Source organism: Oncorhynchus mykiss, chromosome 6 (genome assembly GCF_057628025.1).
Source record: "Oncorhynchus mykiss isolate SJ-2025 chromosome 6, ASM5762802v1, whole genome shotgun sequence".
Taxonomy (NCBI): Eukaryota; Metazoa; Chordata; class Actinopteri; order Salmoniformes; family Salmonidae; genus Oncorhynchus; species Oncorhynchus mykiss.
Window position 1 is genome coordinate 55,473,345 of NC_143027.1, and position 20,205 is coordinate 55,493,549.

At 44.3% G+C, this 20,205-nt stretch overlaps 2 protein-coding genes across 14 annotated transcripts in view; one reads left to right on the forward strand and one right to left on the reverse strand.

Annotated features, from left to right (window-relative positions):
* Window positions 1–266: 266 nt before the first annotated feature.
* On the forward strand, window positions 267–4,601 carry LOC110526167 (homeobox protein DBX1-A). Its single transcript, XM_021606837.3, has 4 exons — window positions 267–762; window positions 921–1,028; window positions 2,660–2,862; window positions 3,041–4,601. Exons 1-4 carry the CDS (start codon window positions 393–395, stop codon window positions 3,368–3,370), a joined length of 1,011 nt encoding a protein of 336 aa, XP_021462512.2. The 5' UTR covers window positions 267–392; the 3' UTR covers window positions 3,371–4,601.
* Window positions 4,602–4,707: 106 nt separating this feature from the next.
* Window positions 4,708–20,205, reverse strand: part of LOC110526168 (neuron navigator 2) — a 343,510-nt gene continuing 328,012 nt past the window's right edge. For all 13 annotated transcript variants that reach the window (XM_090238216.1, XM_090238215.1, XM_090238214.1 and 10 more), the window contains 13 exons: window positions 19,148–19,338; window positions 13,799–13,971; window positions 13,514–13,667; window positions 13,224–13,401; window positions 12,861–13,051; window positions 10,252–10,429; window positions 9,907–10,142; window positions 9,463–9,617; window positions 9,296–9,367; window positions 8,866–9,062; window positions 7,562–7,680; window positions 7,136–7,339; window positions 4,708–6,978 (listed from right to left, as the gene is read on the reverse strand). In XM_090238216.1, coding sequence (XP_090094342.1) covers window positions 6,853–6,978; window positions 7,136–7,339; window positions 7,562–7,680; window positions 8,866–9,062; window positions 9,296–9,367; window positions 9,463–9,617; window positions 9,907–10,142; window positions 10,252–10,429; window positions 12,861–13,051; window positions 13,224–13,401; window positions 13,514–13,667; window positions 13,799–13,971; window positions 19,148–19,338 — 2,174 coding nt within the window. In that variant the 3' untranslated portion in view covers window positions 4,708–6,852. The remainder of the gene's footprint in view (window positions 6,979–7,135; window positions 7,340–7,561; window positions 7,681–8,865; window positions 9,063–9,295; window positions 9,368–9,462; window positions 9,618–9,906; window positions 10,143–10,251; window positions 10,430–12,860; window positions 13,052–13,223; window positions 13,402–13,513; window positions 13,668–13,798; window positions 13,972–19,147; window positions 19,339–20,205) is intronic.

The window sequence follows — 20,205 nt, forward strand, 5'->3', positions numbered from 1 at the left end:
GTCTCCACCAAACAAAACCCAATCGCAGGGCCTCAATGGAACGTGGTCAATATGCAAAATTGATGACTATGGCTCTTTTGTGGAAGGGACATTGTGTGTTCCTTGCTTATGAAGTCTAATCCAATCATAAATTGCACTCTCTAGCCAATCAGCGATCCCGGGACGACGCTTGAAAGCGACTCATGTAGAGAACTTTGTTGAACCTCATTGTTGAGGCTGACAGTTCTGAAAGGAGCTTTGGGGCAGCCTGCTATAAAACGCCTCTCCCCAGAGTAGAGGGGCCAGAGGAGTAAAAGCTAGTCATTCAGATTGGAACCTATCAGATCCTCACTTGTTCTTGACGGAGTATTTCAACAGATTGTTTCGTGTTGCGTTATACTACAGACGGGACCATGATGATCCCAAGCGTCCTTGCGCCTAATGCGATGTACCCAGGCCTTTACCGCCCCTCCGCCTCCATGCCGCTCCAACGGTCTCTGCAGAACGCGTTTCCAACCCACTCCAGCTTTCTAGTGGAGGACCTGCTGCGGATAAGCAGGCCGGCGGAGTACCACTTCAGCCGGACGCTCCCCTCAGCAAGCGTCTCCCCGGCGACAACCACCACAACCATGTCCTTCAGTGCCATGCCACAGGAGCGCATCGTCTCTCCAACTGCCTCGACGCGTGAATCATGCTCTCCGAAAATGTCACAACCGAGTAGTAAAGACCCAACTTATCTTAAATTTGGAGTCAGCGCAATCCTGGCACCATCACCAAAGACCGGTAAGTGTGATGTTGGGAAAGTTGTACCTTCTTTAAAATTGTTAATTTGAGCAGTTTCTTACACTTAGCATGTTGTAAAACAGATCAAAACATGTTTGTCTTTTCATGAGTGTTGCCTTGATTGTTGGCGTTCCTTGACACGTTATTTTCCTCTACAGCATCGCTGCCCCCCGCCATCCACCACAGTATGCACCCCAAGGCCTTCTCTCTCCCCTACTTCGACGGATCCTTTCACCCCGCCTTCTTCAGGTCGACATATTTCCCAGGTAAAGAACTCATCATGCACTTTCAGACACCGTTGAATTGCACTTTGCGCACAGCTGATACTCACCCCTCCCTCGCCAGGGACAACGTTCAGAACTTTTCATATCAACATGTTTTGTTGAACGACTTTCCAAATAATGCTTTGAACGCTTTCTGCAAAGCTCTGAAAGTTGCACCTTTTTGCACATGCCCTGTATAGGCACTTAGCTTGTGAACTTTTCAGCGCTTTCAGAGTGGGTGTGGTGGGTTGGGTTGAATTGATTCCATTTGCACTGACTTCTTTGCTGCTGAGATCACTGGTCGCTAATAAAGCCCTCTGTTCCCCAAATGCTAATTAACCAATTATCCGAAATCATGACGGTTTAATTTCGAGGCGGGATGCGGGTCAAGCTCGTTCCCCCACCGTCTCATGCGATAAGGTCATTTTAGAGTCTCCTCCGCACAGTCCCGCGTTTTCCCACAGGGCAGGGGCACTGGGCCACAGGATGCCAACAAGGCTTTCAGCACCATGACCAATTTGGTCAGCTCCCCCCGGCGCAAGCCACCCACGCACCCCTGAGTGACTTCTACCAGGCGGGCAAGAGGCGTGGACCAGTCATACACTAATTTCCCTATTAGGCGCCATTCACAGCTCTCAATATTCTCACAAGACCACATAGCTTGTTGTTGTGCCTGATTATGGGAAGTGCAACCATGAGTTGTGGATATGGAGGTAGTTTTAGCCCAAGTTATTTGGCAATAAATGGTAGGTAGGCTTACAGATAGGAATACATTTGAAAGTGTGCTATAATTAAGTGGCTTGGGAATAAGTATTCTTTGCATGAACAATAATCAAATCAGTGCACATTGAAACATTTCAGTGTTTTACTATATCCCTAACCTGAAAAAAACACCATGCCTTACACGTCCCCCTTCGTCTCTCAGTTTTTAAACTCTGGGGCCAATCAACAGGGCGAGATAAAGAATAATCTCTTAGAAAAGTCTATAAAGTCGCTAGTCCGTGCTTTCATTCAGACAAACCATAATGGAGTTGGAGTCTTTTCATGGGCTGCGCTGAATACCTTCACAAAACAGCTCGAGCGGCCTGAATAGCTTTTCGTGTTCATTTAATGAAAATGATTTGAGGGCAGAAAAAAAATGCACCATGGGCCCCTCGGCATCAGTATTCAGGTATGCAGTGGTGTTTAGTTTGAAAGTGTAAATCTCCTTTTGTTGCGATAATATATGGCCTTCGCAGCCTGTCCAGAGTCTTTTCTGCGTTAGTTCATTACTACACAATTACCGTTCACGGTTTATTAACTCCTCTATCCGCCCTCGCGGGGTTCCTTAAAGGATACGCTGCCTCTTTACCATACCAATGCGCCTGGGGACCGACCAATGTGCTAATTAGTCACCTCGTGCCATTTCACTCAAAAAGGAGATGTATTCCGCGGCCAAAGGGGAGAAGCATATTCAATCATAACAGATTGCAAAGTTTGTACACAAGTGTAAAAAAGTAGGCTAGTTGGCTAAAGAAATAGCCTTCCAGGGGACAGAGGTTAACGTCTATTTTAAGCCCATTGCTACGTTTTGGCATGGTTTTATGAATGAACAGTGTTTATTTGTTGAATCAACATTTCCCCCTCTTCTATAGCGTCTTCATCGGTCGTGCCCATCCCAGGGACCTTCTCTTGGCCACTGGCCAACAGAGGGAAGCCGAGGAGAGGGATGCTCAGACGGGCAGTGTTCTCTGACGTGCAGCGCAAAGCTCTGGAGAAGATGTTCCAGAAACAGAAATACATCAGCAAACCAGACAGGAAGAAGCTGGCCTCAAAGCTCGGTCTCAAAGACTCGCAGGTGAATCATTTACTTTTATTTGCACAGGGCTACGCTGTGCGTAATACGCGCGCAATTACTCTACCGCATATGCATGCTAAAGTCGATACTGTTTGTATTATTGAAACTCTCTAATAAAGTCAACCTCTACAAACTTAAACCGAACTAACTGGTTATACTATTCCTTCTCCGTCGCCAGGTTAAAATCTGGTTCCAGAACCGCAGAATGAAGTGGAGGAACTCTAAAGAGAGGGAGCTCCTGTCTTCAGGAGGTTGTCGCGAGCAGACCCTGCCCACCAAAACGAACCCACACCCAGACCTCAGCGACGTCGGCAAGAAGTCCTCCGCGGAGGAGGACGAGATGGAAGAGAACCCATTCGGCGCTAGAGGCGCGCCTGGCCTTTGCCATTCCCCCGCAGCGGGGCACGAGCTGTCCAACAGCGGCGGATCGAACCTCTCGTCGCCATCTCTCTCCAGCAAGCACTCGGAATTCTCAGAATCAGATGAAGAAGAGATCACAGTTTCTTAATTGATTTATAAAAACTCAGATATGTTTATAAAATGGTTATCCACAGGTTAACTGTACCTATGTGACCATGTTTGCAAGAGTCTGTATCCCTTAATTTAGACCCAACTACTAAGAAATGTATTTATTTCATATTCCAAAATATTTTCAAACAATGAACTTCTGTCAAATCAATTTAGGCTACATCCATGATTTTTTTCTTTTAAAAATAATGGCAAGGTTTATTTTATAGAAAGGGCCGGCTCTAGCCTTCTGGGGGGCCCTAAGGGAGATTTTGTTGGGGGGCCCCCACCTGGAGGGCAATTTTATTTTAGTGGCTCCCCTCTTGACAGCACGGTTTTAAAGGTCTACACACTTTGCCATTGGGTGGAAAGAAAATGTGGCATTTTTATAACACATTTCATGCAATTCTACTCATTTTCCCATGGAGTTGTAAGACATTTTTGCAGCTTTACATTTTTTTGTTGTTGCAGTTCTACATATTTTGCCATGGTGTGGATAGAAAATATTGACATTTTATAATAATGTCATTAAATTCTACTCATTTTGCCATGACATGACATGAGTGATTAATGGGGCCCTGGGCTCGGTCGGAATTCGGGCCATGATTTTCTACAAGTTTAGATGACTGGCTAGACTAATTTACCAATCTAAAAATTGTTTGCAGGAATGGCTAATTGAGTGACTGTCAGTGACTGACAAAACAAGAGAAGAGCTGCTGATGCACAACCAAATTTCAAACTTGCACCTTGTGTATTCTACTATTCTAACTCTCAACAGTAAGTTGAGAACCTGACTGAGTTAAAAACAATTATATAATGGGCCCAAGTGGCCCTAAGCGACAGCTTATATCGCTTATGCCTGGAGCCGTCCCTGTTTATAGGATATACTTAGAAATGATTTGCTGTTTTGCACAGCTCTTTCAATTGTACAGTATTTTGTACAACTATTTGTATGGATATTTTATGCCAAGAAAATGGAGTTACCTGGACTTACAGTTTTTATTGAAAAGTGTAGACATTTCGTGCATAATTTATACGGATTTGTTAATTCAATGTATTGTGTGTGTGTGTGTGTGTATATATATATATATATATATATATATATATATATATATGTGTGTGTGTGTGTGTTAATATTTCACTATGTTTGTTATTTCAATGTATTGTGTGTATATGTGTTAATATTTCACTATGTTTTGTACAAATACCAAATAAAATGTAACAGCTACATGGTATAACTTCTGTTACAAAATGGAAATGAACAACAGTAGAAATCATTAAATAGATCGATAGGTTTATGCTAGCAGAGAGCCATAATTGATAGTCACATTGCATGAATTAATAAATAACCATGATTTTTATTGAATCACAAATAACTTAAGACTAGTACAGTGATCTTCAGAATCAGTTCTCCAAGCTCTGGAGAGAACATTGACGATAAACTCCACACGCCTGCTCTGACGCAAAAGAGACTGTACACAAAATACTCATTTTCAAGTAGTTACAAATGGGCTAGAAAAGTCATCAAAATGTTGCAAGGTAATCAAGTATTTACACTGTTATGTTACATATGTTTTTGTGTTTTTTTTTTTTTTTTTTTTTACATAGCAAAGAAGGCTACACATTCATTAAGTTTTAAGAACATGTGAATTCAACAGCAACTCCATTCATTTCACCATCCTAAACTTCTCAAAGCGAGCAGGTCGTTTCACCGGTCGACATACAGACGGACAAACACATACATATCCGTTGTTTGTTGTGCTTGCATTCACTATGACAAGACGCCCTTCTCCAAATGCACAGACACATTTGATTTGTAAATTAACAAAGACTGTACCAAGCTCCCCAAAAACGATTCACAAAATCGGATCACTTGCTGTACATCTCTTGGCAGTGTTGAAAAACCTTAAAGAACTGACATAAGGCTTGGCTTCAATTTTGAGTTTGAAATGAATGTTGCATAGGTTTGATGACTAAGAACTCTGAAAGATAATAGAAGCGACGCTGGAAACAAATAACCTAATCGGACCCCAAAAAAAACACACTTCTCCTCCTAGGATGAAGGGTTTTGGAGGAAAGGGGACAATATACACATTTCTGAAGCCAAGGGGGAAAAAAAGCTGTTTTGACCTGAAGCCATAACCATTCTTAAATCTTTAACTTCTCCCATTTGTACCTTTTAAACATGACCTCAAGCAAAAATGACTTTAAACAAAGCAGCATATACATATTGTTTACATCTTCACTCAACATGTGGTCATGACAACACTAATCATTACACGTCACATGATCAAAACAGACAAGAAGCATGGCAAAGGCGTAAAGGGGAGTATAGAAGGTAGATGAGGTATAGCGAGACTAAAACAATTCCCTTAATAAACGTTCCCCCATATTTATTACACAATGATGTGTACTTTGAGCACCAACCAAATGTACTTTCCCATCTCACAAGTTGTCCTTAGTAAGTTATGTCCAAACTTTTACAAACATCTCAGCATTGGGAGCAATACAATTCATGACATGTTATTAAAGCCCAAGTCCCTTTCCCTATTCAAGCCCTAGTAGCCTCTTTATAACATGGCATTAGTGTTTAATATGACGATAGTCGACGCTGCTCTTCAAGCCCGCCTGCCTAGGCACAACGCAAAGAGAGTGCCGACTTAAAGCCCTGTAAGTTTACGGCCAAAAAGACAAAATAAAAAAGTAGCTAATGCACAAAGTCTGTTCCAAAAAAAAAAAGTAAGGCATCCTCATTTAAGTTCAGTCCAGCACCAAAGTAGAGACTTTCGTCTGGAGAAGAAACTCATGCTACGGCGACCCGTTTGGGACAAAAGGAGTCACATGTAGGGGCAGGTGAATGGTGATGGGTGTGTGTGTGTGTCATCGGGGGCATAAGGAGGCATTTGGGAACCAGTGAATTTGGTCTGTGTGGAGATGACGAAGATGAGACCCCCAGCACCGTGCTCCAAAGGAAAGGGCCTGTAGCTCAATCTGTAGACCAGTTTGGAGCACTGCAGCTGGGGAAGAGCCGTGAGGAGCCTGGCTTGCTGATTGTGGTGGGTTTGGCTCAAAGCTGCAGTCTCTTTTGTCTTCTTAAATAAGGAGACCATGGTACTGATGCTGATAAGGAAAACGTAGAGGACGGTGAAGATGACGCACAGTGTAAAATCCTGGTTTATGTCAGTTGTTTTGTCTAAATGGCACGTCCGGATTGGACGTAGGAGAGCGGTTAGCCATGACGGTGCAAAAATAGAACAGCGCAGCAGCTTTCTGTTTCACTCCTATTTGTTTTCCTTCTTCAGTTCTTCTCTCATTTTGGGTTACCTGCACCCGTCGTGTTCTGGACATGACAATTAAAGTGGCTTGATTTTTTTGTGTGGACGTGAGCTTGAAAAACACATTCAAAAGAAATGTTGTATTGACTGAACATAAAAAAGTTAACTGAATGTATTTGTGTCTTCTTGGGAAGGGGGAGGAGTCGGATCACAATGTTGACTCCAGTGTTGAGTCCAGGATGTCGTGTTGGTGACTGTTGCTGTTAGAGTCGCTGTCGTATCTCTGAGGGCTGGAGGAAGTGGCTGCTTCCTTCAGCCTCATTAGCATATTCATCTGAGGACGAAGACGCAGGGGTCAAAGGTTAGCGTGAGCGTGACCGTGCGGGCCTGCGTTGTCTCCTGGATCTGCAGTGCCTGCTTGTGTGTGTGTTGTGTGTTCACGTCACCTGTTTTGAGCATTTGCGTGTGTGCGCGCGCGCGTGTTGTCTCACCAGTGGGTCTGCGTCACAGTCGCTCTGCGGCGGCTCCTTCCTGATGCCCTCCCTGGGGGCGGAGTAACCGTCGAAGCCCACATCTTCTGGGCGGAGCTGCAGCAACGGGGGCCAGTCAGCAGGTGCGGTGGGCGTGGCTGACCAGGGGTAGCTGTCAATCACCCAGCATGCAGGGTCCTCCCACGCTGACCTACGGCCGTACAGCTACAGAGAGGGAGACGGATGGAGTGGAGAGAAAATTCTAAGTATCAATGAAGAGGTATGATAATATTACGATAACACAGTGAGTGCCATAAATAATGCAAGTGCGTGTGTGCATATTTTTTTTATTTTTGTGACTGATATGTATGTGTGTGCCTGTGTGAATCCACATGCATGTGTTGTACGTGTGTGTGTGTTGCATGCCTTTGTGTGTTTATAGCCTACCTGCAGTCCCTCTCTGATTGCCTCCAGCATGTAGGGGATGATGGAGTAGTTCCAGAGGTCTGTGAACCACACCCTGGAGCCAGCCACATCCATGGGACATGACAGGAAGAGGCGTGGCCCTGGGGAGGCAAAGGTCAAAGGTCAACAAATTGGATGCAGTCTATCACAGTGCAATCCGTTTTGTCACCAAAGCCCCATATACTACCCACCATTGCGACCTGTACGCTCTCGTTGGCTGGCCCTCGCTTCATACTCGTCGCCAAACCCACTGGCTCCATGTCATCTACAAGACCCTGCTAGGTAAAGTCCCCCCTTATCTCAGCTCGCTGGTCACCATAGCATCTCCCACCTGTAGCACACGCTCCAGCAGGTATATCTCTCTAGTCACCCCCAAAACCAATTATTTCTTTGGCCGCCTCTCCTTCCAGTTCTCTGCTGCCAATGACTGGAACGAACTACAAAAATCTCTGAAACTGGAAACACTTATCTCCCTCACTAGCTTTAAGCACCAACTGTCAGAGCAGCTCACAGATTACTGCACCTGTACATAGCCCACCTATAATTTAGCCCAAACAACTACCTCTTTCCCAACTGTATTTAATTAATTAATTTATTTTGCTCCTTTGCACCCCATTATTTTTATTTCTACTTTGCACATTCTTCCATTGCAAAACTACCATTCCAGTGTTTTACTTGCTATATTGTATTTACCTTGCCACCATGGCCTTTTTTGCCTTTACCTCCCTTCTCACCTCATTTGCTCACATTGTATATAGACTTGTTTATACTATATTATTGACTGTATGTTTGTTTTACTCCATGTGTAACTCTGTGTCGTTGTATCTGTCGAACTGCTTTGCTTTATCTTGGCCAGGTCGCAATTGTAAATGAGAACTTGTTCTCAACTTGCCTACCTGGTTAAATAAAGGTAAAATAAAAATAAAAAAATAAATAAAAAGGTCAGATGGATGTTAAATAGTGCCACTGTGCCTTTCCTTCCTATTTGGAAAATGAGTTTATGGCCAGATGAGGTTATGAATATTGAGAATATTGTGACCAAAGCACAATAACATGCATAAATCACATTATATTCCAAAATATATTTTTGTCAGAAGTCCTCCGAGCACAAAATTTGCCTAATGTCAAGATTAGTCCACATCCCACCCCATCGGTTATGCCCTTAAACCTCAAAGGAATGGAAAAGATAAGAACCACAAATCTCAAAATTACTGTGCTTATCTTTTCCATTCATTTTGGATTGGGGCATAGAGCTGGTTTATGACGTTCTTGTGTTTCCTACCTACCGATGGTAACGTCAGAGGAGCTGTGTGCCTCTAGGAAGCGGTTGAGGTGGTGCCAGACGCGAGGGATCCAGTCGATGATCTTGACCAGCTCCAGGTTACGCTTGCGGCTGCCGATCTCCGTCTCGATCAGCTTCCTCCTCAGATAGCGACCCAGGAAGCCCTTCACCGGCTCCAAGTGATTGGCACACAGCACCCACCTGGTCACATATGCAAAGGAGAGAGAGAGGAGGAGTTAATAGGTTAGGTACTCATTCATGAATACAGCCAATGAAGACGCTCCATCTTTCCATTCTGAAGGAATGGAGAGAGGGCAATGGATTGCCGCCCAGCCTGTTGCTGCCACCTAGTGAAGAATCATGCAAAGTGCATTTCAAATTCAAACATTTTACTGTTTCATTTCAGTTACTGTTGAACTGTTGAGTTGGCCTACCTGAAGTTATGGTGGAGTTGTAGGTTGGGGGCAGAGGATGTGGCCTGGCTCATAGTACCGATGATGTAGGGGCTGGGAACAGAGAGAACACACACATACAGAAAATCAACACATTTACAATGAACACAATTGTGTGTGTGTGCGCGTGTGCGTGTGCATGTACTCACCAACATTGGTACTTGCAGTTGAACACTCCGTTGAAGATCTCTCCCAGAGAGGAGACATGGTGCAGGTTATCCAGTATGACCACTAGAGGGCTCTCTGCCTCTGGCCTGTCACTGCTGCACTGCTCAGCCAGGCCTGACAGGTACTGACGCAATTCCTAGAGAGAGAGAGGGAGAGAGAGAGGGAGAGAGAGAGAGAGAGAGAGAGAGAGAGAGGGAGAGAGAGAGAGAGAGGAGGTTTACACACCAAGTCTTTTTTCAACGCACAAAAAAACCCTATTGAGTTGCTTTAACATAGACACACTTTTTCAAGTTCTGCCTCCAAGATACATATCTAATATAACAGGGGGGAAAAGAAGGCAAATGAATCGTCACATCACACAAAGTATCGTCTCGCCAGTCGGTGCCCCATGCTTCGTGAGGTGCTTCAGGGGCATAGCTACGTACCTTGCTAGATTTGTGGTCCACGTTAAAGGTGACGACGGAATGAGGGGTCAGGGGTCGGCCCTCCTGCAAGAGCAGGTGTCTTGCCAGACGATGAGCCAGGTGTGTTTTACCGGTGCCGCTGGGGCCAGAGAGAATGACACGGCGGTGCTCCCTCAGCAGAGACACGTAGCGCTGCAGCATGGGCTTAGGGATCAGGGTGTCAAACACCAGGCAGTCCACACTCTCACTGCTCACACCTAGAGAGGGAGAGAGAGGGAAATGCTTACACACAGAACCCATGTGCACAATACACACCAGATCGTAGGGAGAGATACACACATTTAGAGAAACACACGCACTCCTTACCTTTGAGCCTGATGTTGATGGTGTCGCTGTCTCCAACAAGGTAGCCGCAGGGCAGCAGCTCGGGGGGGTGAGCGGCGCTGGTGTTGCTATGACGATGCACGTCCCCGATGTTGTATCCCTCCACACTGTCACAGGTAAGCCCCAGCTGGCTCACTGGGTCCACATGGGTGATGTACTCCTACAGAAGCATAAGGGCAAAGGTCAAGGGTTAGGTGATATGCAACTCTACTATGAATTGTTTTGTGTTACTTATTTTGATATTGGAAAGAGAAATCAAATGAAATTGTATTTGTTTTTATTATGGATCCCCTTGGCAGCAGATACTCTTCCTGGGGTCCAGCAAAATAAAGGCAGTTTATACAATTTTAAAAACATTACAATACATTCACAGATTTCACAACACACTGTGTGCCCTCAGGCCCCTACTCCACCACTACCACATATCTACAGTACAAAATCCATGTGTACATGTGTGTATAGTGCGTATGTTATTGTGTGTGTGTGTGTGCATGTATGTGTCTGTGCCTATGTTTGTGTTGCTTCACAGTCCCCGCTGTTCCATAAGGTGTTTTTGTAATTGTTTTTTAAAATCTAATTTTACTGCTTGCATCAGTTACTTGATGTGGACTAGAGTTCCATGTAGTCATGGCTCTATGTAGTACTGTGCGCCTCCCATAGTCTGTTCTGGACTTGGGGACTGTGAAGAGACCTCTTGTGGCATGTCTTATGGAGTATACATGGGTGTCCGAGTTGTGCGGCAGTATTTCAAACAGACAACTCGGCGCATTCAACATGTCAATACCTCTCATAAATACAAGTAGTGATGAAGTCAATCTTTCCTACACTTTGAACCAGGAGGGATTGACATGCATATTATTAATGTTAGCTCTCTGTGTACATCCTAGGGCCCAGCCGTGCTGCCCTGTTCTGAGCCAATTGCAAATTTCATTTTTTGTGGCACCTGACCACACAACTGAACAGTAGTCCAGGAGCGACAAAACTAGGGCCTGTAGGACCTGCCTTGTTGTTAGTGCTGTTAAGGTAGAGCAGCAGTTTATTATGGACAGACTTTTCGCCATCTTAGTTACTGTTGTATCAATGTTTTGACCATGACCGTTTACAATCCAGGGTTACTCCAAGCAGTTTAGTCGCCTCAACTTGTTCAATTTCCACATTATTTATTACAAGATTTAGCTGAGGTTTAGGGTCTAGTGAATGATTTGTCCCAAATACAATGCCCTTGTATAGTATAGTGTTGAGTCATCCGAATACATAGACACTATGGCTTTACTCAAAGCCAGTGGCATGTCGTTAGTAAAGATTGAAAAAAAGTAAATGGGCCTAGACAGCTGCCCTGGTGAATTCCTGATTCTACCTGGATTATGTTGGAGTGGCTTCCATTAAAAACACCCTCTGTGTTCTTTTAGACAGGTAACTCTTTATCCACAATATAGCAGGGGGTGTAAAGCCATAACACATACGTTCTTCCAGCAGCAGACTATGATCGATAATGTCAAAAGCCGCACTGAAGTCTAACAAAATAGCCCGTCCCCCACAATCTTTTTATCAACAAATTCTCTCAGCCAATCATTTGTGTAAGTGCTGTGCTTGTTGAATGCCCTTCCCTATAATTGTGCTGAAAGTTTGCTGTCAATTAGTTTACTGTAAAATAGCATTGTATCTGGTCAAGTCAAACACATTTTTTTCCAGAAGTTTACTAAGGGTTGGTAACAGGCTGATTGGTCGGCTATTTGAGCCAGTATTTTTTATTTAACTAGGCAAGTCAGTTAAGAACAAATTCTTATTTACAATGATGGTCTACCCCGGACAAAACATAACCCGGACAACGCTGGGCCAATTTAGTGCGGCCCTGTGGGACTCCAAATCACGGCCGGTTGTGATTCAGACTGGAATGGGGCTTAACTATTCTTAGGTAGTGGAATGAATTTTGCTTCCCTCCAGGCCTGCGGACACAAACATTCTAGTAGGCTTAAATTGAAGATATTGCAAATAGGAGTGGCAATATCGTCCGCTATTATCCTCAGTAATTTTCCATCCAAGTTGTCATTGTTGATAGACAACAATACTTTTTAAACTCTTCCACACTCACTTTACGGAATTCAAAATGACAATTCTTGTCTTTCAAAATTTGGTCAGATATACATTGATGAGTAGTGTCAGCGTTTGTTGCTGGCATGTCATGCCTAAATTTGCTAATCTTGCCAATTAAAAAAATCATTAAAGTAGTTGGCAATATCAGTTGGTTTTGTGATGAATGAGCCATCTGATTCAATGAATGATGGAGCCGTGTTTGCTTTCCCCCCCAAAATGTCCTTTAAGGTGCTCCAAAGCTTGTTACTATCATTCTTTGTTTCATAGTGTAGTTTCTTCTTCTTTTTATCCAGGCTAGTCACGCGATTTTTCAATTTGCAATACGTTTGCCAATCGGTTGTGTAGCCAGACTTATTTGCCATTCCTTTTGCCTCAACCCCCTCAACCATACCATTTTTCAATTCCTCGTCAATCCACAGAGATTGAACCGTTTTTACAGTCATTTTCTTAATGAAGCCTTTATTCACAAATGAAGTCATTCATTCCCGTGTTTTTACCTTGAAGAGGCGGCGGACCACCCCGTCCAAGATGTCCCACTTGGTTTTACCACTCACACCGATACAGCCAATCAGGAAGTGGCGAGCCCTGGCCTCCTGGGAGAGGTACTCATCCAGACTGACCACTATCTTCACATGTCGTCCCTCTTTCCTCATCACTCCATCTCCCACTGTATCATCCAATAACATGTCTGAGAAGAGAGAGAGAAGAGTCATACATACATACACTCATACATACACCCATTTCACCCAAACACACAATCAGGCAAACACACTCTCAAAGGCAATCGCACCCAAACACAAATACATGCTCACACATTTACTCAACTGTACAGATACCACATCAAAACATGCCATTCTCACCCAGGCTGGTGGACTCGGTGAGGTTGATGCTGTGCTGGCACAGACCAGGCCCTGATGTAGGGGTGTGTGTATGGTGAGGGGGCGATGAGGAAATGGAGGCCTGGGAGGGGGCTCGGCTGCTCCCCGTACTCTCCAGCTTCAGACGGTCATTCTCTGCCTTCAGTTTTTCTATCTCCCCCTGAGAGAAAATACCCGAAGACATAGCAACAGTCGGTCCACAAAACAGTGTGCGTGTGTGTGTGTGTGTGTGTGTGCATGCGCGTACGTTTCACCGTGTGTGGGTGTGTTACCTGCATGTGGTTCATGGCCTCTCTGAGCTGGTCCAGTTGATGGGCCGAGCTGAGAGCCTCAAGGCGGATGTCTGTCAGCTTCATCTCCTTCTCCCTGAGCTCGCTGCGGAGCTGCATCACTGTCTCTGCCTCACCGTCCAGACAGTCCGACAGCCTACAAACAGATTGATTCATTGATATAACTTGTACATTTTCTCTCTCTCTCTCACACACAGACACGAGCACACATACGCTCGCTCGCACTCACACACACACACACACACAAACACCACACCGTATACGTACAGTGAGTTGGACTGCGAGTTCCTGAGCATGTGGCTGGAGGTTGTGGATCCATTGTGGGCGAGTTTGGGCGAGGAGGGGAGGGAGGAGTCCGTCATCTCCTCTATGTCAGAGTGGGACGAGGCAGACTTGGGAGACTTCTTCTTGCTGAACGCCTGCTTGAAGGAGCTCCGCAACTGCAGGCGGGAGAGAGACAGAGAGGAGTGGAGGGTGAGTGTATGTGTGCGTGAGAGAGAGAGAAGAGTGAGGATACACTCCCAAGACAGACGGGGAGCAAGGGAAAGCAGGAGGAAAGCAGGAGGAAGGCAGCTGTGAGGGGAGTGCCTGAGCAAGTGAGAAGTAGATCAAGAAAAGAGAGAAGGGAAGGAGAAGCAAAGGGGAAGGACTAGTGCTGTAGGGAGGCCGTGACTTGAGCTTATGCTCTAAACACAAATGAATGAGTGTCAGGTGGTTATTGTGTAACCACATACACCCTTACATCAGCCTGATATTCCGTGTGTGTGTGTGTGTGTGTGTGTGTGTGTGTGTGTGTGTGTGTGTGGTTACAGACATCCAGTCCACTAACCTCACCTACTGTGTGTATAGCTGTATAATGCACTGTAGACTGTAGAGAGAACTAGCTACACTGCAGTGAATAGGACTAGAAAAGAGCACCTAAGGCTGTCGCGGAGACCACCCGTTTCATGTAACTTTAATGTACAGCCAAAGCGGTATAGTATGTTTGCTACGCAATTACTCTGAAATGGCGTCATTACAATTGAGCCTGATTTTCCGTTTTTGTTTCAGAGCAGACTCAAAGTCACATCAGGAAAGGGATCAGGATAAAGAACACAACTGGAGAAGAAAGCAGAGGGATGATTGAGGACAGGAGAGGAAGGAGAGGGATTGGGTTAGTAACCTACGTAGTGCAGGGGGTTAGGTTAAGGTTAGCTTGAGGTTAAGCTGCCTTTCGTTTTTTTGTGTTTTTTTTTATCCACTCTTACCTCATAGACCTGCCATATGAAGCGATAGCACAGAGGAAGACAGAGAGAGAGAGAGAGAGAGAGAGACACAAAACAGCAGAGGTTCAGTGGGGAGTGTGTGAGCGTGTTAGTGGTAGGGACAGCCAGCGTTCAGTGGAGGCTACAGAAAGTGTACTGTGGTAAATGCTCTAAGGAATGTCAAAAGTCCAATCTTAGGAATCGGGAGCGCAATCTACACTTCTAGAACGTGTACCATTAGAATCTCTAAACAGGGTACAGAATGGAAGGCAATTAAAATAGAATGTATGCACTCGAATAGGAATACAACCGTTCGGCACCATAAGATACCAAATCCATTTGCTTCACCCCCACACTGGTGCAGACTAATGTCCTTCTAATAGGAGGCTCATGTACGGTCCACTACCCTTCTTACCAGGATACTTCACAGACAGCCCACATACACCCTACATACTACACCCTACCACATATGGCTTATCCAATCAGCAAATTATCAGGGGACCCACCTATTTTCTGTGCAAAAAGCACGTGAGAACCATGGGCTCTCTGAGAATAGCTTATTAGATCTTAGATCACTAGATCTTAAACATGTCACGTTACTTTTGCTTGTTGAAACTGCATATGGACTAGAGCTTGACCGATTAATCGGAATGGCTGATTAATTAGGGCCGATTTCAAGTTTTCATAACAATCGGAAATCGGTATTTTTGGACACCGTTTTTTTTTTTTACACCTTTATTTAATCTTTATTTAACTAGGCAAGTCAGTTAAGAACACATTCTTATTTTCAATGACGGCCTAGGAACGGTGGGTTAACTGCCTCGTTCAGGGGCAGAACGACAGATTTTCACCTTGTCAGCTCGGGTGATCCAATCTTGCGACCTTACAGTTAACTCATCCTTGTGCACTCCACAAGGAGACTGCCTGTTACGCAAATGCAGTAAGCCAAGGTAAGTTGCTAGCTAGCATTAAACTTATCTTATAAAAACAATCAATCAATCATAATCACTAGTTAACTACACATGGTTGATGATATTACTAGATATTATCTAGCGTGTCCTGTGTTGCATATAATCTGACTGGGCATACAAGTATCTAAGTATCTGACTGAGCGGTGGTAGGCAGAAGCAGGCGCATAAACATTCATTCAAACAGCACTTTCGTGCATTTTGACAACAGCTCGTTGTTGTGGGTCAAGTATTGCGCTGTTTATGATTTCAAGCCTATCAACTCCCGAGATGAGGCTGGTGTAACCAATGTGAAATGGCTAGCTAGTTAGCGCGTGCTAATAGCGTTTCAGCCTAGGCTCTGAGCCTGTGGTTGTTTCCCTTGCTCTGCATGGGTAATGCAGTTTCGAGGGTGGCTGTTGTCGTCGTGTTCCTGGTTCGAGCCCAGGGAGGAGAGATGAGAGGGACGGAAGCTACAATATTTGATACACTGCCGATTTTGCAGGTTTTCCTACTTACAGAGCATGTAGAGGTCTGTAATTTTTTATCATATCTATCATATTTATCATATCATATCATCACTGTGAGAGACAGAATCTAAAACAAAAATCCAGAAAATCACATTGTATGATTTTTAAGTAATTCATTTGCATTTTATTGCATGACGTAAGTATTTGATACATTACAAAAGCAGAACTTAATATTTGGTACAGAAACCTTTGTTTGCAATTACAGAGATCATACTTTTCCTGTAGTTCTTGACCAGGTTTGCACACACTGCAGCAGGGATTTTGGCCCACTCCTCCATACAGACCTTCTACAGATCCTTCAGGTTTCGGGGCTGTCGCTGGGCAATACGGACTTTTCGCTCCCTCCAAAGATTTTCTATTGGGTTCAGGTCTGGAGACTGGCTAGGCAACTCCAGGACCTTGAGATGCTTCTTACGGAGGACATTGAGATGCTTCTTAGTTGCCCTGGCTGTGTGTTTCGGGTCGTTGTCATGCTGGAAGACCCAGCCACGACCCATCTTCAATGCTCTTACTGAGGGAAGGAGGTTGTTGGCCAAGATCTCGCGATACATGGCCCCATCCATCCTCCCCTCAATACGGTGCAGTCGTCCTGTCCCCTTTGCAGAAAAGCATCCCCAAAGAATGATGTTACCACCTCCATGCTTCACGGTTGGGATGGTGTTCTTAGGGTTGTACTCATCCTTCTTCTTCCTCCAAACACGGCGAGTGGAGTTTAGACCAAAAAGCTCTATTTTTGTCTCATCAGACCACATGACCTTCTCCCATTCCTCCTCTGGATCATCCAGATGGTCATTGGCAAACTTCAGACGGGCCTGGACATGCGCTGGCTTGAGCAGGGGGACCTTGCGTGTGCTGCAGGATTTTAATCCATGACGGCGTAGTGTGTTGCTAATGGTTTTCTTTGAGACTGTGGTCCCAGCTCTCTTCAGGTCATTGACCAGGTCCTGCCGTGTAGTTCTGGGCTGATCCCTCACCTTCCTCATGATCATTCATGCCCCACGAGGTGAGCTCTTGCATGGAGCCCCAGACCGAGTATGACGGTCAATCACCTTGAACTTCTTCCATTTTCTAATAATTGCGCCGACAATTGTTGCCTTCTCACCAAGCTGCTTGCCTATTGTCCTGTAGCCCATCCCAGCCTTGTGCAGGTCTACAATTTTAGCCCTGATGTCCTTACACAGCTCTCTGGTTTTGGCCATTGTGGAGAGGTTGGAGTCTGTTTGATTGAGTGTGTGGACAGGTGTCTTTTATACAGGTAACGAGTTCAAACGGGTGCGGTTAATACAGGTAATGAGTGGAGAACAGGAGGGCTTCTTAAAGAAAAACTAACAGGTCTGTGAGAGCCGGAATTCTTACTGGTTGGTAGGTGATCAAATACTTATGTCATGCAATAAAACGCGAATTAATTAATTTCTGGATTTTTTTTCTTCTGGATTTTAGATTCCGTCTCTCACAGTTGAAGTGTACCTATGATAAAAATGACAGACCTCTACATGCTTTGTAAGTAGGAAAACCTGCAAAATCGGCAGTGTATCAAATACTTGTTCTCCCCACTGTATACTGTTACACTGGCAGTACTAAAGTGCCTATAAGAACATCCAATAGTCAAAGGTTAATGAAATACAAATGGTATAGAGAGAAATAAATAAAAAAATGGCAGATTGATCGGTATTGGCTTTTTTGGTCCTCCAATAATCAGTATCGGAGCTAAAAAATCATAATCGGTCGACCTCTAATATAGACAGTACGCCTGTTTACACAAAGTGGATTGGGATTGGGACAGGAGTATTCTATGATAAATCTATAGAGCTACAAATATAGAAATACAAAGCTAAAGCCAGCTTTACACAGGGTCACTTCAATGTTATTGCATCTATGGGAAAAGAGGATAGGAACACAAATCACTAGGGTCTAGACAGGTTCAATAGCAGCCAATACCATGAAGCAAATAAGAGTAGGGCTCAATTCCATTTCAAATCCTGTTGGAAACCAAATTCCTCTATTGGTATGTAATACAATTTCTGAAATGTTATTGGAATTGAGCCCAAGTCTGGAGGATCGACTAGGAGATAGATTTGCTACAGACACTACAGCAGTGACACACTGGGTATGAAAGCAGCTCTCACAGCAACAATCAGCTTATTAAGACACTGTTGATGTAGGCAACGAAACAGAGTCTAATAGTATATTTAGAGTCTCAAGCGTAGCTGTTTCCATCTAGCATCTTTGAAGCGGTACACATACAAATACTTGACACGAAAGCTTTCAGGTTGATCACTATTTTGTTGCCTACAGATATCAACATAAAGGCACGCAGCCTAAAAGCCTCTATAGTAACCTAAACACAAATAGGATGCATACATCATCATCTTCAAACTGTCCTCCTGTGCAAGACACGATCTGTCAGCAACAAGGAGCAAGAGGGAACACAACAAGAAATGGAACAGCGTTAACTTCCTGTATCGACAGGAAAATATTTGAATGTGTTCTGCGTTTCTCTATTTCACAAAACCTCTACAATTGTAGATCTAGGTAACATACCAAATTACACACTATTCCCTATACAGTACACTCTTTTTTTAACAGTAACTGAGTCTATAAGGAAAGCTAATTGTATTGCAATCCCCTTGGCCCCTGTGCAAGATGCCTGAGAAAGAGAACCCAGAGTGTGAGTTACAAACACATATATCGAGAGACAAAACAAGTGAGACAGAGACAAACCTAAAAACAAGTTGTTAGATGTCATTTGGAGTAAGATATGTTTGTGTGTGTTGTTTGTTTGTGAGTGATCACGATCATACTCAGTTCCCGTGTGTGTGTCTGTATGCGTGTGCGCGTGTGTGAGTAATGTGCATGTGTGAGTGTGCACTTGTGCATGTCTACGAAAGCACATACCCAGTTCTTCTTGTTCTTCTTCTTGTTCTTAGCGTCGGCGTCCATGTTGGATCCCACACTGGAGTGGCTGGTTGCACTGGCAATGCTGCTGACGCTGTCTGACGAGTGCTGTCTCCTCATCCGTAGGTCTGGCTGCTGCTGCTGCTGCTGCAGGGAGCTGCCATTACTACCACCACCACCTGAGAAAGAACCTGAGAAAGAGGGAAGGAGAGGGAGGAGGTTTAGAGAGAGAGAGAGAGAGAGAGAGAGAGAGAGACTTGTTTGAAAGACTCGGAAAGAATACAGTATCACAGCATTGGGGGAAGTCTATAAGTTCACTTTTCCCTTGCCAGGTGTAAGCTTCAAGGTAGAGTCAGTGATATGATGTAGATGCATAAAATAAAGAGCATAGTGCAGGGTTCCCCAACTGGTGGGGCGCAGGTGATTTTTTTTGGCCCCCCAAGTTTTCTGAGCAAGTTTGGGACATAAATGACTGTAAAAATACAGTAGCAGAAAATCATCTCCAAGTGATTTTCATTTTGGAAATCTGTTCTAAAGTATTCCCATGTATGATAGACAGGCACAGCACGTTTGGAAAGTATTCAGACCCCTTTACTTTTTCCACATTTTATTACGTTACAGCCTAATTCTAAAATGGATGAAATAAATATTTTTCCTCCTCAATCTACGCACAATAACCCATAATGGCAAAGCCAAACAGGTTTTTAGACATTTTTGCAAATGTATATAAAAAAAAAAAACGGATACTTTATTTACATAAGTATTCAGACCCTTTGCTATGAGACTCGAAGTTGAGCTCAGGTGCATCCTGTTTACATGGATCATCCTTGAGATGTTTCAACAACTTGATTGGAGTCCACCAGTTGTCAATGTAATTGATTGGACATGATTTGGAAAGGCTGGCAGCCCGGCCAAACTGATCAATTGGTGGAGAAGGGCCTTGATCAGGGAGTTGACCAAGAACCTGATGGTCACTCTGACAGAGCTCCAGAGTTCCTCTGTGGAGATGGGAGAACCTTCCAGAAGAGCAACCATCTCTGCAGAACTCCACCAATCAG